The following is a 15967-nucleotide window of genomic DNA, read 5'->3' as shown; positions in this document are numbered from 1 at the left end:
CAATTCTATTTCTAGCAAAAAAAAAAACATGTTATTTATAATCGTACACTCTAATTTTGTGCAAAACAAACATGAATAAACGATTTATCTTCTCATTAATAATCTCACCTCATTACCAACTACAATTCTAATCTCACCTCATCACAAATTCCGCCCAAACAAAATCTGTTATCAAACATGCCCCATGGATAAAATTTTGGCGTAGTGGTAGGATGACTCGTTTATTAACTTGGTCAATGTTTACCTCTTCTTTAGGTAGGCCCCTGACGGTTGCGTTGCGTGTCTTACCTCCTCTGTCACATAGGCACTAACTATCCATTCGCAGAAATGCTAGGTGCAAAGAAAATAGGTAAAAAAAATATTCTTAAAGTATATATGAACGGCTCAGATGCACTGCACAGTGAATCTGAGCCGTTCATGTATACTTTAAGGGTATTTTCTTTGCCAATTTTCTTTGTCCCTAGCACTCTTTATCCATCTGAGGCCGTGTTCTGTCACGTAGGCAATATCCATCTGAGGCTGTATTCTTATGAATTTAATTTAAATTTGAAAATCGTCTTTATTGAATTTTTTTTTATATTTGTTAGTTTTGTATTAAATTTTTATGAGTTATTGATTTGTCTCGACGAAAGGAATCAAAAAAGTTAATTTTTTTTTACTTTTGCCCATGTATTTTGAGAAATAACCATTTTTTAGCGCGAAAAGTGACCCTTTTTTTTTTGCTATAAAGTGATTATTTTTTAAAATATTTGGGTAAAAGTAAAAAATAATAATCACCGGAAAATCATATCTCCATACCCCAAAACTTATCCCGGTAATAAATACGCCGTAATTGTGGATGCTTTTACAACAATTTTTTTGGAAAATTGAATCTTCGGACTAGATTGCTCGCACATCGACTAAAATTTTGGAGTCCTGAAATTAGTGACCGTGCAAACCTCCAGTGACCTCAATGTTTGAAATGTTTGCGTTTCATGAGATTTGCATGGATATGCCTTTATGAATTTATTGTAATCCAAGAAAATCCTACCCTACTCTGGCCCCGTTCCAGAAATTTTCTTAAAAAATAAGCAGCTTATTTCACATTTTCAAATTTAAAAATAAAGTAAATGAAAAATATTTTTTCAATTTTTTTGGCATCGTATAAAAGATCTCGAATCGAAATCTTTCAAAAAAGATCCATATTGCATATTTTTAAATTTCATTAAACCCATAATATTTGAGCTTGAAATTGTCTTTTAAAAAAATAAAAAAAAATTTTTTGGTTCCGGAACGGAGCCTCTGTCCCATGATAAACGGAAATCGGGAACCCTCACCGATGGAGTGCTCATTACTTGTCCTGCCAATGTTTTCCAAAAAATGGACAAGTGCTCTGAATCCCAAGATGATAGTACTCATAAAAATGGTGGTTCAGGATCAGGTTCGGTGACGAGATCCGATGAATGTGCGCAGAGCATTCATGTGCGCACCCAGAATCTCCACGGGTACGTAGGACACAGCACAAGAGTATCATCAGGAATAGTACGAAATTCGAAATAATCTCCTCAAACATCTACACACATCTTATTTTCATTAAAAAAAGTCTAGGTACACAACAATCCAAACACAATCATTCTCATACATATAGGGCCCACACATGTATCTGTTGTGTTTTCATTGTTGGGTATGTAACATGATTGTAAAAACTCATTTTTGGCAAGATAAACGTGTTTCGTAAACATATTAAACGATATTTGATTATCATGAATTTTGATGCGCCTAATGCTCTAGACGAGGTCTAAAATATCAACGGTTCCACTCACTCATCGATAAGGAGCCAAGAAGGGCCCGAATTGATCAGGACAAGACTGTCGATTGAGTCCCTTGAAGGGATTGCAGAGGATCATGTTCCGTATTTAAGCGATTCCTAGCAATTCCAACCTCATGCATGTTCCCAAGTTGCAGATTTCATAGAATTAACGAATGGTGGCGTTGGCTGATCGGCTCATGGGTAGCAAATTATGTAAGAATGAGTCGAAGTATAGCTTTATATTTTAATTAAGACTCTGCGCAAATAAAAAAACCTCTAACAATGAGATCAAAGGGCCTCTAAATTTGTAATTCCGCGGCATATAAAAAAAAATGACGTTAAATAAAATAATTTTGATTTCGCACTTACAACCTTAACTTATCGTTCCGAAGAATTTAGCTACTATAGAATCAGGGAACGAAGATTTTGTTTTTCCTTTGTTCCTTGGTAGTTTAGTAACAGAGCATCGGTTCAAATCTTACGTAAAAAGATTTGATTCATTTGAAGCCTTTACAAATAAAATTAAAAAAATTCGGAAGAGTATCAAAACGAAATTAAATTACAAAGTGTAATAAAAAAGAAAAATCAACTAGATTCCATTGTATATGTACAACTTTTGTCTTCCTATTTTATCCTCCATATATTTTCCCCATTTTGTCCCTCCTCCTAAGTGTACACACTATACATATCAACCATCCCTCCCATCCAACTAACCCCAAAGCTACCCAAAAAGGGTAAAAATAAAAATAATAATAATAAGTTAAAACACAATTTTTTAATACAAACTCCAGGTATAATTAATTGTGTTTTGGAATCGTTCGATAACCGTGGGTCCAAGTGTAACGAACAGATGTGAACACAATTGTGTTTGTGGTTTTGTTTGTAAAATTGTGTAGGAAAAACTTACCTTGACTACAACAAACCACCAGAGGAAATCGGCGAGTACTCGCCGTGAAAGTCGGAAATACCCGCAGCGGCCCAAAGCCTCTCATTCAACCCCTCCACCAAGTCATTGGGCACGAACCGGGTCCGACAAAGCGGGCAGGTCTGCTGGTCGTGGTCCATCCACCGGTCGAGGCAGCCCCGGTGGAAGATGTGGCAGCAGTTGGGCAGCTGCCGGATCTCGTCGCCGCCGTCGAACTCGTACAGGCACACGGCGCAGCTCTCCGGCGGGTCGACCAGATCGGAGAACTTCACCACGGGCAGGAGCTCCCGGATCAGAATCGCGGACAAGGATCGGGGCTCAGGCGCGGCGCAGTCGGGTTGGGCCGGCAACGCAATGTCGGGCTCCAGAAAGTCGCCCAGGCCCAGCGATTTGAAGAGGGACGAGATCATTTTCCGGATGAATCCGAGGACGCAGAGCGTGAGGAGGAGGAGTTTTGGGAAGAGGAGTTCCGTGTAGCCGACTGGGAAACCCATGTCTTTTAGAGAGAGAGAGAGAGAGTTAAATTTAGGTGGTTAGAGAAATGTATACAGAGAGAGAACTGCTTTGCTCTGGCTATAATTCAGCTCTCCGTGAGCGGACGGAATTGAGTCTTTAGAATTTATCGAAGTGAGCGAAAACTGGCTGGATGCACACCTGAATTTAAAAAAAAAAAGGAACTGAGAAGGATCAGGTCTGTGGGTTGATATGTTGTTAGGTGTAGTTTGGTTTCTGGTATTGTGATTTTTCTTGTGATATATAGGTGCGGACTGTTGAAGGTAGAGGCCAGTCACCAGTGATGATAGGCAATTTGTAGAGAGAGAAGAGGGGCGAGAGAGAGAGAGAGAGAGTGCCGTGTGAATCAGGCTGAGAGTTACGTGGAATTAGCACCCCTAATGTCCAGCTTTTGTTTAACGGAAAATGCTTCTATGAGAATGTCGGTACGCTGAATTACCCAGGCCGTTTGATGCGTGTGAATCATATATGTTTATTCGTTAAGATCCGAGTGTATCACATTATTCTGCCGATAATATTTGTGTTCAAAGTTTATATTCAGACATCCGTATACGTAATACTGCTAGTCTTCTTTTATTTCTTTCGAAGATTTCTGACGTAAACAAAATTTAGAGTGATAAATTTTGACCCGCAAAAGATGGATACGATTATTTGTATTCTAAAATGTTGATGTTATTCTTGTGTTTGTTTTTAAATCCGAGAAAATTTTACTATATAAACTATTGTAGAAAAAAGGAATAGAAGGTGGGGTTGAACGGAGTGTCCATTATCTAGATCTGCCCTACAAAATGAGTTAGGAGGCAACTGCTGATTCTGTTATTCTACGTGGAGAAGTTCTATGCGTCATACATTTTGTAGGTAATTAATACAAGACTATAAATTATGTGTATAGTACTTTCTTTGTGAAAATATTTGTCATTTTTCTTTCCCTCATCGAATTTTAGACCCATATATAGTTGGATTCCTTTTAAACATATGGTAAAAAAATTAGAGTAGCACGACAAAGAATTTCTAGAGCGGCTACTGTACAGAGTTTGATAGACATTTAATCGTCAATTGCACATTCATATTTCAAATAATTTTACAGGTTTTTTCTGGAGGAGTAAGAATTTTATTAACAACAAAGATATAATCCATGGTGTGAATTTCAATTGGGATTTGGGACTGGTGATGGGGGCCGGCCAAAGTCCCCTGCTTCCAAAAAAAAGGACTATTTTGACTTGAGCACAATAATCAGAACTCTCAAGTCTGGTTGGTTTATACTCTCTCCGTCCCAAATTGAATGACAATTTTTGAAATTTGTGCCAATTTCAATTTCATATCTTTCAATACGAATCTCAAAAAATATGCAATATGGATCTTGTTTGATAGTTCTCGATTAGTTCTATCATACAAAGTTTTCAAACTAGTGAGAAAATTATAGATTGAAAGACATAAGTAATGAAAAATTATACAAATTTCAAATATTGTCATATTTTTTGGAACGGAGGGAGTAGTATTTGTGAGTTACAAAGTGTACTTCAAATGGCATAGTGTAATCTTGCAACTGCAATACATGGTTATCCAACACTGCCCGCGTTAGGTACTCAAAAGCTCTTTGACACAGTTCCGTTAAGTGCAGTGTCATGATCGGTGCTGCCGGTACCATGGTGGCTGGGTGGTGATCGTTCTTCCTCTCTCTCTCTCTCTCCTCGCGTTAGGTCCGGTGAGTTTTAGTTTCAGTTTTTTTTTTTTTTCGTTCCTTTCGCGTATGTAGCAATATTGTTTATTTATTTACCATTTTTATGGAAGCTTCAATTCCGTTGTTTATCCATTCACTGCTGGTGTGGGATTTACTGATAGCTACGGAATGACGTCTTTTATTCCTCAAAAACATCATTCCAGACAATTGATGGCTCCAAATAATCAATTTTAGAGGAATATCAGAATATCCACTTGCATTTTGAGACGGTATATATTGTCAAGCCCAAGAGTTGGTCCAGTGGTTTTGACTCACACATAAAGTCTCAGGTTCGATTCTCTTTACTAGTAGTTTTTGGAGTCACCTTATCGCCACCGTCAACGTGATAAAACTGCGGGAGGAGTTGTAGGTATAAAGTCCGAAGGATGCGCAACTTGCCTCGAGATGCTCTGCATTACATGCAAGAAAAAAGAGTGTATATTGTCAAGAACAGGCATTGTCTAAGAGGGTGGGTTGGTAGAGTTGATATTTGAGAGGATGTGAATAATAAGGCAGGAAAGAATATCTGTTTCACTTTCTCCAAAAAAAGTACTTTTTGAAAAAGAAAGTAATTTCAAACTCAAATATAATGAAAATGAAAAATAAATTTTTAATTTTTTTTGCACCATTTAAAAGATCTCAATGAGATCTATCAAACAAGATCCATATTGGTATAAAATTTATTTATATAAACATGATTTTTGAGCTTAAAATTACCTTTTTTTTCAAAAATTACTTTTTTTTTTTTTAGAAAGTGGAACACCATCTTAGATATAATTGAATTAAAGGTAGTAGCTAGCAATCAAAACGTAAGACTTTTCCCGAAAACGCCTGTATTCTCCTCTTCGAGAAGAGATGAGTCGAGCAAATAAATGAGCTCTTAATTAAGTTTTGCCCAATAACTAAACTTAACGAGGTTTTAAAATATGTCCCAATTTGGCCTAACTTTTGTGTTTATTACTTCCTCCGTCACTTTTTAAGTGTTCCGCTTCGTAACTCCAACTTATTAAGAAAACATCATCATTACACCTTTCACATCAATTTTTACCCCTGTTTTCCTTATTTACCCTCTATAGAGACATCATCATTACAGTTTTACTCGCTAACTTTTCAAAATTGAATCTACTTTTAGGAACAAAATGGAAAATGGATCAATTTTTACCTACTAACTTTACAAAATGGACACTTATTAAGGGACAGCCCAAAATGGAATACTGGACTTTAAAAAGGAGACGGAGGGAGTATTCTATTTTGTCCCATGACTTTTTTTTTTTTTTTTTTTTAAAGTTTGGGTCAAAAACTTTGTGTGATCTGACTCATCTCGAAAATAAGAATCCAACAAAAATAAGGCATTAGGTAAAAAATACTCCTCGGTGTGATTTCCAATCAAGCCGATTGCGAGTTGAAATCGAGTAGCGTCCATGGTTGTCTTATACCTCGTAAGTTTACAAAGTTGATCAGCATATAAGCTAGCTTATTCAATGGAAACATAGCTAAGTGATGAAAAATAGTGAGTTTCAAAATGTATCGATCCGAACTTAGCTTGTCAGCACAAGAAGATGCAACTTCAGATGTAGTCTTAACACGTCGAATACGAATAATTGTTCATTGTATGTTCCAACCATCATCTAGGGTTACAATGTTTTCCTATGAGTATATAGTGAATGAGTTTGTATTATCTCCAGTAACTTAAGGCCGACTCAACGATCTATAAGGAAAATCCTGAATCTCAAGTCGATAAAAAACCCCACAGTGAAACCACCGAAGACGGCCAATTCCTGGGAAAGAGGGGCCAAAGAATTGTTGAGGATCAATCAGTCATCAACTAATGGGACCTGATAAAAAAAATAAAAATAAAATAAAAACTGGAACCAAAAGAGAGAAATTAGTAACTTATATTGCAGGACAGGAGATGCTGTCGAGCAGCATCTCTGAGCGGTCGATTACTCAACAAAGATTCAAGCCGTCGATAACCGAGATGAATGGCCAGCGGTGCAACCGCTCTGGATGGGGTGCTTCATTCTTGTATTGCAATGACCTATGGCTAGGGCTGTCCAAGAAAAATCGAGAATCGTGAAACCGGTCCGGACCGAACCGATCCGTATTTTTGGATTTTGTCCGTGGATTAATGGTTCGGACATGGATTTGAAAATTAAAAAACCGTGAGATATGGATTAGGATTGGATTTTTATTTCAAAACCATAGATTAACCGAACCGAACCATGAGATATTTAAAAAATTAAATGTGTGTGTGTGTGTAATATTTATAAATAATTATAATTCTACTACTTGTTATGAATTTTTTTTTCAAGACTGATGGAATTTGGTTGCTAGAATGATGAAACCTGAACTGGAATGATGTAACAATGGCTGTAATGTAATATTGCAGTTTGTAGCTTATTGCAATGTAATGTTTCTCTTACTGCTGGCACTTGAACTGGATTGTAATGTTCTCACTGCTTGTCACTTGAACTAGAAATTTGGAATGATATGTAATACTACAGGAGTTGAAGTAATTTGGCGTTTTTTAGTGTTTATGGAAGGAAATTCGCGGATAAAACTGAGACCAAACCGTGACTCACAGAATTCAAACCGAACCGGGAGACTTTTGGATTAGGATTGAATTGTATTTTTTAAAAACCGTGAGATACGGATTAAGATTGGATTCATACGAATCCGATCCGATCCGGACCGTGGACAACCCTTGGTGGTAGGCCTGTCAATGAACCGGATCCAATCCGAAAAATCCGATCCGGATCCGAATCCGATAATGTCAATCCGAAATCCGATAATCCGAATCCGAATCCGGTAATTCAAATACGGATTCGGATCGAATCGGATTAAATTTGTTATCAATCCGATTCTGAATTTTATTTTTTTTATTTTTAAAAAAAAAACATTAAATTTTTAATTTTGAAAAAAAAAATGTTTAAGAAGTTGTATTTTTATTTTTACTTTTTATTTTTAATTTTTTTCAAATATTTTTTTCGGAAAATATTTTATTTTTGAAATTTTTTTTTTTTTTTTTTGCTAAAATTTTTGAAGTAAAAAAATTTTTCGGATCCGGATTACCATTATCGAATTCGAGTCTTATCGGATCCGGATCGAATTCAGATCTGTCAGATCCGAATCGAATCCGGCCCATTGACAGGCCTACTTGGTGGGGACTATTGATTGTATTGATACCTCCAAGGCTCCAATCATTACTGTAGAAGCCCACTAGCTAGCTAGGGACACCGGAGAGGGAAACCGGAAGACGGCATTGGAGAACAACAACAAACGCAACAAATGAATGGACAAAGAACCCACCCAATCATCGCTTTTGTGAATCCCACAAAACAAGTAAAGACATTAAAGAAAAACAAAAATCAATAAATATATGGGTGTGAACAGAATATGAAGTGAGGAGAGTGGCAATATTGAACTCCATGAATATCAACAACAAAAAAACTCCATGGGCCCACATGTGTCATTCTTGCAAGTAATTAATATTCATCGATTCTGTAACACCGCCTTGTAATGCTCCAGAGACACGCATTCAACCACACGGGATCCATACACTAAAGTTTTGGACGCTTGTGAATATGTGATGGTAGAGGATTAAAGGCCTTTGGAGCACTATGTACCGTGCTCCAAGAGTTGGTAATACTTTTCCGTTGCGCCTCAAATTAAAGGGGGCACCACTATTAAAAATGGCTTTGAAAGTTAGTAAAAACGTACTTTGCCAACAAATTTAGGGATTTTGGCTGTAGAATCATAGTCCTTTTCTTTTTAAAATGTAGGGTATTCTGGGTCAGCTTGCGCACATTTTGAACTAATCCCTACAGTCCCTCACGCAGCCGTTCACACGCTAACGTGTGAGGGTAAGGTGGCCCCAAGAGTTGTTGACAATGAGAATTGATCTTGAGACCTTCAAAGAGAGCAAGCCTCCAAATCTCAAGCTAAGACCACTTGGCCAACCTCTTAGGGTTTATCATACTTGTTATTAGAAAATTATGTTTATGTTTAGAGAGATCCTCATAATTAAAGTGAGAAGAAAAAAACAGGTCTCCCTCAGACTATTTAATTAAAGACTTATCACTTGCAAGAGAGGACAAATAAAATGAAGGATTAGGGTTAAATTACTTGAAAGTTTAGCAAAGATCATGTCAACTTTGTTACGGCCATATCATAAAAATGCGAAATTCGAGGTCTATTTGTCTGACTAGTAAGGCTCCGTTCCATAACACTTTTTTAAAAAATAAGTACTTATTTCACATTTTCAAACTCAAAAATAATATAAATGAAAAATTATTTCTCAATTTTTTTTTCACCGTATAAAAGATCTCAATGAGATCTATCAAACAAGATCCATATTGATAGGAAAATTATTTACGTAAACACATGATTTTTGAGTTTGAAATTGCCTTCTTAAAAAATAAGTACTTATTTCCGTTTTCGGAATGGGGCCTAATAATCGAAACAAAAGCAAATATACAATATTGATTCCGCACAACTGAAGAATTATTTGACCTCTTCAAAAAAAAAAAAAACAAAAAACAAAACAAAACAAAAAAAAGAATTATTTGAAAAACGATGGCGCAAAGGTTTTTTTATTATTTTGAACGGCAAATTTTTTTTATTAATCTTAAAATTGTTATAAGACTTGTTAGGATCGTCACACAAACACACACGATTTACGAGTATAAAACAATAAAGAATCAACACAGAGATATACGTGGTTCTCCAAAATCGGGTACGTCCACGGGAGCGAGAGCGGCTGCTGTTCTTTATTATCACAGTATGAATTAGGGTTTACAACATAGAGTATTTATAACTACTCTATTCTAATCCTAATCTGGTATTTGGTCTGTATCCCAAAAATACACATGTACGAACCGTACCGTACCCCCCCCCCCCCCCCGCACCCCCCAATTACGGAACGCTTGGGCCAAATTTTCACTGGATCATTGGTGATAGGCCAGACGCTGTCGCTCCGCTCCGCTCCACTCGTTGCGCTTCACTCCACTCGTTCCGGCTCCGCTCCGGTATCTGGCATTCTTTCTAGAACTCCTTAGTATCTCTTCATACTTAACATATGAGCCACAGTTCTAACATATGAGCCACAGTTCTAACAAGACTAATAAAAATAAGGAAACAACAAACATGTTCGAAGAACAACCTGTGACTAACCTTTGTGCCGCCCAAAGGCTCTCCCCACCAACCATTTATGTGAGATTTGTATACTTAGTCTTGAGCTTCACATGGATGTGTGGTAAGGGAAGGATCTGTAGTACCTCGTAACGGTGCTTCAAGATCATTAAATTACTTTCCCCCGACTCCCACCCACAAAAGATGTGTCTTATGCTGCCTCGGCACATTGGTCCCCTGCTCCCATATACCCAAATAACACCACAATAATGAAAAAGAGAAAGCAGCATACATTGGTCCTCATGGATTCGAGGTCCCTATAAAGACATCAAGTTGTTGCACCATGTAGTATGCATTAGAGTCGTTCATATCGATAATCAATGATTGAGATATGTTTGTTAACTCTTACCGGTAACAATTAACTTTGACCAAGTAGAGTGCTTCAACGAATTTGAACCATCGATTGCGAAAACGGACTATTCGAATCGATAATGCACTACAGGGTGTAGTCGCTACATGGACCCCGAATCCTCTTCTCATTCCTTGTCAAATCTCTCTCTCTCTCTCTCTCTCTCTCTCTCGAGTAGGGGTGGGCACGGGTCGGACGGGTCGGGTTCGGCCCCGAACCCGACCCGACCAGTCGGTTATCACTTTTTCGGGACCCGAACCCGAACCGAAGGAGGGGGGGATACCTGTCCGTGTGACCGATTTTTTTGGTCGGGTCGGGTTGGTCGGGTCCGACCAAAACCGAAGTAAAACTATATGAATTCCTTTGCTTTTTGGTCGGTTTGGTCGGGTCGGGTCGGGTAAGAAAAACAGCACCCCGAGCCCCGAACCGAAAACTTTTTTTTTTTTTTTTGGAAAATCGTATCCATACCCAACCGAACCACGTGTTCGGCCCCGCCCGAAACCCTTCGGGTCGGGTCGGGTTCGTCGGGTCTCGGTTTTTTTGCACACCCCTCGAGCATTCTACCACCCAGCCTACAAGCCAATTCCCCTTTGTCGCTTCCTTTGTCTTTGTATGATTTCATATGTGAACATGTTTGCCGTTTCCCCTTCTGTCTCACTATTTCTGCTTTATTTCTTTTTCTTTTTCTGAAGTTTTAGGATGAGCACAGAACTCTCTCTTTTTTGGGTAAGGGCACAGAACTCTCTTGCAGTAATTACTCGTCATGTGACATGTCTGGCAGTCTAGGAAAAACTATGATACTAAAAAAAATATGAAGGAAAATCCATTTTAGTTTTCACACACGTCTCGCTGGAAGGTGAAGATAGAGTTCCAATTAGTTCACATGCCAACACCTACGTACGGTTCCATTACCCAAACCAATACCTAAGATTACAAGCATTTATCATCTAAATTGAAACGTTGAACCATCATTACATGTCATCAAACTATAAAGTACAGGTTCAGCACCCAAAGTATTTAATTTGTCAGACGGTAAAAGCTCGAGAATTAGAAATTTTTTTCTCTAAGTCTCACGTTCAAAACTTTTCTGGAGATATCAATCGTTTGGGAATCTGCCCAGACGAGTTTGTTGCCTTGGCTCGAAGTAGACCCTGTTAGTAGGGGGCCTAGGAACTGTTAGCGAAAAGTGAGATTGATCCAATATTTCATTAAAACGGACACATAAACGACTATTGGACACCTCTAGTTATAGGAAAAAAAAAGTAGTGGTTCAATATTTCTACCTCCCTATGCATAGACATATATGGTAGTACCCTACAATTTATTACTACATCACGTACTTTCAAATGTGAATAAAGCAATTGTTTTATCATATAATATAATATGAGTAATTTGTACATGAAATTTGAGAGAGGGCGTGAGACACGATGTACTTTAAAGCTAGCATGATTCCAATGGTGCTTAATTATGAATTTAAAAAGTAGCTTTGGCACCTTCGATCTTTCGTCGAGCTAGCTAGCTAGTAAGTAGGAGGTACTTTATATTGTCACCTACAGTACTTAATCTGATAATTAATTAATTATTAATTAAGAACTAGGCTTTTCCTTGCACCAACACATGCATTAAATAATGGTCCTACATTCTTAAATACATCAAACTTGTCTTTGCTGGAGTATAACGTAATACTGTAAGTATTTAACACTCTTTTTTGCGGAAACTGGGTGGGTGTTGTGCATCATCCGAGCCGTCCGTCCGGCAATTTAATAGTCCAGATTTTATCTCGGTAATGAACGATTCGGATGCTATGCGTTAGAGATAAAATATGGACCGTAGAATTGCGGAACGAACAACTCAGATGGTGCACAATACGTACAGTGTACTGTTGTGCACCCCCTGCACAGCACCATCCAAGCACGATGTTTTTTTCTTTTTTTTTCCTCAGTAATGTCTTCGTTCATCCTGTTGCATTGTTATTCTGTCCCTATAAGTTTCAAATCATACTTTATCTATTTTCCTTCCACATATCTATTTCTTTCATGTAGCTTTCAATGTTCGACCGAGCTAATGTTTTGCATGAATGTTCTACGGTTCTACCCGATGCATTATCTTGCGTAAAAGAGAGAGTAAAAACAAGAGAAACAACTTTTGCCCTCCACCTTTTTACAAGCGTACTCCAAAAATTGTTTTTCTAACGCATAATTATAAATCCTTTTTTGGTTTAAAACACATAATTATAAATCGCATGTCTACAGATATGCACTGACGACATGTAAATCGCACGGTGGCGCACGGCGCCACCAGCAGTGTTGTTTCCCTCTTCTAACTTTAATGTGGTTTCCAGACAAAGCTATTCAACCATTGGCTGTTTTAGGCTCGCAACTCCACTGTACCCCCACGTTTTGTTTTCCACAGATAAAAATTCCAATGCATCAGTGGAATATATTGGGATTAGGGGGCCCCAAAAAATTTATAAAAGTAAGTATTCATTATTTAATCTCTCTGGGTGCGCAACAAAAAGCCAAGCACCCCTGCTAAGCGAGATGCCACTCATTTCGGTTTGAACGGCCCAAATTAAATCTAAAGACATACAAATCTGAATCATTTGTTGCTTGGTCAAGATTCAAGCTGTTTGATTCTCGAGATGAACTGCGGAATCGGCCTCTCGACACCGTTGCCAAGCACCCTCTCTTAACAGAATCTCCCAAACCCAAAAAAGGACCCCACAAGGCATGAAAACATTATCTTTGTTCATCTAGTGGGTTGGGTCTATTTCCCTTTTGACTCTTGAATTGGAGTTTCCTTCAAGGGACATGTCCACTTCTAATCTTTCCTTTCATATATAACACTGAGTGGTGCTTATTAATCAACTTCTAGTGATGTTTTTATTTTTATTTTATATTTTATGCAACTTGTCTTCCCTCTTCCTCCACTAGTTTTCCAATTAAGTTTATACATTTTTCTCCCCTGCCAAATCCTTCGCTTTTAGGCTTTCATTTCTCCACAATTTTTATTCCTTTTTTTTTTTTTGTAATGCAGGGTGTTCCGGACCATCTTACGTACACTTTGAACTAATTCATACAATCCCTTCTACAGCCGTTTCACTCGCATATAATTTTAATTCCTTGGTTGTCTATTTTTCTTTTCCATTGGGTTTTGACAATGGAAACGTGTAATTTGGAACGAGACCCAACTCATACAAGAGTCTCAAGCTCGAGACCTTGGTGAACTTGAAACGAACACCCAACCAGTTGGGCCAACTTTCAAGTCCAATTAACGACTTCTTTTTGTTAATTAAGGCTGAAATTTATTACAGCTAGCGCAATATTAATCATTTACTCACTAATTAATTAAGGCTGAAGCTCTACTGATCCCTTGTTAGGCCTAGTCTAACCTAGAAAGTGAACCCCTACTAGGGTTAGGGTTGTCTGATGGGGAAATGGCCAGAAAGAATTAAGGAATGGGCCAGGTGTTTCTGGGATTTACAGTTGTTGAATATTGACAGATACTAACAAATTATGATCAGCAGACACATGTGGGTCACGTTGGCATGTGGGATGTTGGTGTTCTTGTACCTAAATTTACCTAACCCCCACCCCGTCCAAAAGTCACTTGAATAATTACCAAGGCACTAGGAATAGAGAAGACGTCATTTGACCTTTGATGGAACCATCAAATTAACATCGCACCGGTGACCGGCCCCAGCGGCTCTTGAAAATCTAGAGGATGGAGCGCCTTTCATGCCCGATCGTACTCATAAACACATCAGGTAGAACCGTAGAGCAACCTTTGTATGTTTGAATTGGGCATGGGATTAAGTCATCATATACTTTGTTTGGTCAGGACACTCGAACCAAATCATTACTAGTGTAGATCTTATTCTGCAGTTTACAAATTAAAAAGATTGTTTATGAGCAGTGGCGGAGCTATGTTAGGGCCGGGCGGGATGACCCCGCCCCCCGTCCCCCTCCGAACGCTCGAGTTTTAAAAAATTTATTTTGTATATATTTGATTTTAAATATTAGTGATAATTATTTGTGTATCGCTTCTTATAATCTTAATAATTTTGGCTTGATTTGATTAAAAATCGGTTATTTTATATTCTCATTTCTGATCAATTTCTTTCATAAGTAAAAAATAATTACGTGACTGTTGAAGTTGCCTAAAGAAAAAACAAAATGATTGGTATTTTAACTCCATTAGGCTAGAATGTACAAACGTAATGTCTCGGAATACAAAAATCTTACTATGAAATAATAAGTATACATTCTGATAAAAAATATGTCTATTAATTCGATTCCCGAGTCAAAATCCTGACTCCGCCACTGTTTATGAGTGTTTAACGCTGAACACCTTGATATTGGGTATGAGTATGATACTTTAGTTGAGAGTATGAGTCTTATTATCGCTACAATGCTATTGTCAATTGATTTTACTTTCATACTTTAGTTAGACAAAATGATGCGAGTCATGCTGATAGATAGAAACATTTTTCCAACTCCTGATATCGCAGATCCCACTGTGCGGATCATCATTGAAGAAATCAGGTTGATCCGATACCAATTTTAGCCTCGTGATTTTGTCAATCCTTTGCAGTCAAATGCGACACGATGATGTATGTCTACGCTTAACGGATCAAAATCGTTTTGCTATGAATAATTAATCTGAGCATGTAGCTTTCAGGCCTACGAAATGAACTTCGACTTCAACTAGGCTTTTGCTTAGAAGGGCCCAATTGAGATTTCTTGTCACCCACAAATACGGACCACATGATCTGGCCTGAAACAAGGATGAGTCCAGAGATTATACTGGCCTGGCCCGAATTACAATTTCAAGTTTACAACTGTCAACTCTCTCTCTCTCTCTCTCTCTCTCTCTCTCTCTCTCTCTCTCTCTCTCTCTCATGTCTTGTAAGTTTTGAGGTCTCGGGTTTTCTGTTCTTTTTATGATCAGAAAAACTGGGTGTAAAACTGATGTCCAACGGAATAATTATGGCGTTTAAACACTGAAAATACGGATTTGTAATCTGATTTTATGTGTAATCTAGTTGGTTATGGATTCTCAAGAGTTAATGCGGAAACTGCGCATTGTGCGGTTGAGAATTTCTTGGCCCGAGGATGAGTGTGATCCAATGACCGGAACCGTTCACCTTGTACAGCTTTGTTTAGTGTGTCAATCGCAACAATAGTTATGCTGATTGAATTTCAATTAGAACACGGGATAAAATTAAAAAGGAAACGTAGAGATCAATATGTTTCAAGCAATTAATTATCCAAATTCAATAAAAGTGATTTTTGATGGGATTGATGCCCTCTCGATGAGCTCTACAAGGTAAACAATTCCGATCTTTGAATTGGATCCATTGTTGGGCTGAAAAATGCTCAACCTATTTCCACTTACTTTGACTGTTGCGGATCCATCTCCAATCTAGTTATAATCGAAAAGGTGACTTGAGAGACCTGAGCTTCTAGTTCGATGTTCATG

General features: G+C 37.9%; 1 protein-coding gene across 1 annotated transcript; it reads right to left on the bottom strand.

The window, feature by feature from the left end:
- Positions 1-2361: 2361 nt before the first annotated feature.
- LOC131334122 (brassinosteroid-responsive RING protein 1-like) lies at positions 2362-3610 on the bottom strand. The gene has a single exon (XM_058369002.1). The coding sequence runs from the start codon at positions 3206-3208 to the stop codon at positions 2702-2704; it is 507 nt and encodes a 168-aa protein (XP_058224985.1). The 5' UTR covers positions 3209-3610; the 3' UTR covers positions 2362-2701.
- Between the last annotated feature and the right edge of the window lie 12357 nt (positions 3611-15967).

Source organism: Rhododendron vialii, chromosome 7a (genome assembly GCF_030253575.1).
Source record: "Rhododendron vialii isolate Sample 1 chromosome 7a, ASM3025357v1".
Classification (NCBI taxonomy): domain Eukaryota; kingdom Viridiplantae; phylum Streptophyta; class Magnoliopsida; order Ericales; family Ericaceae; genus Rhododendron; species Rhododendron vialii.
The sequence above is the reverse complement of the archived record's forward strand: the minus strand, read 5'-3'. Positions and strand labels throughout refer to the sequence as shown.

What these genes read in the sequence shown, in the direction of transcription:
- LOC131334122 (XM_058369002.1), bottom strand. Translation starts at nt 3,208, where the DNA reads ATGGGTTTCCCAGTCGGCTACACGGAACTCCTCTTCCCAAAACTCCTC.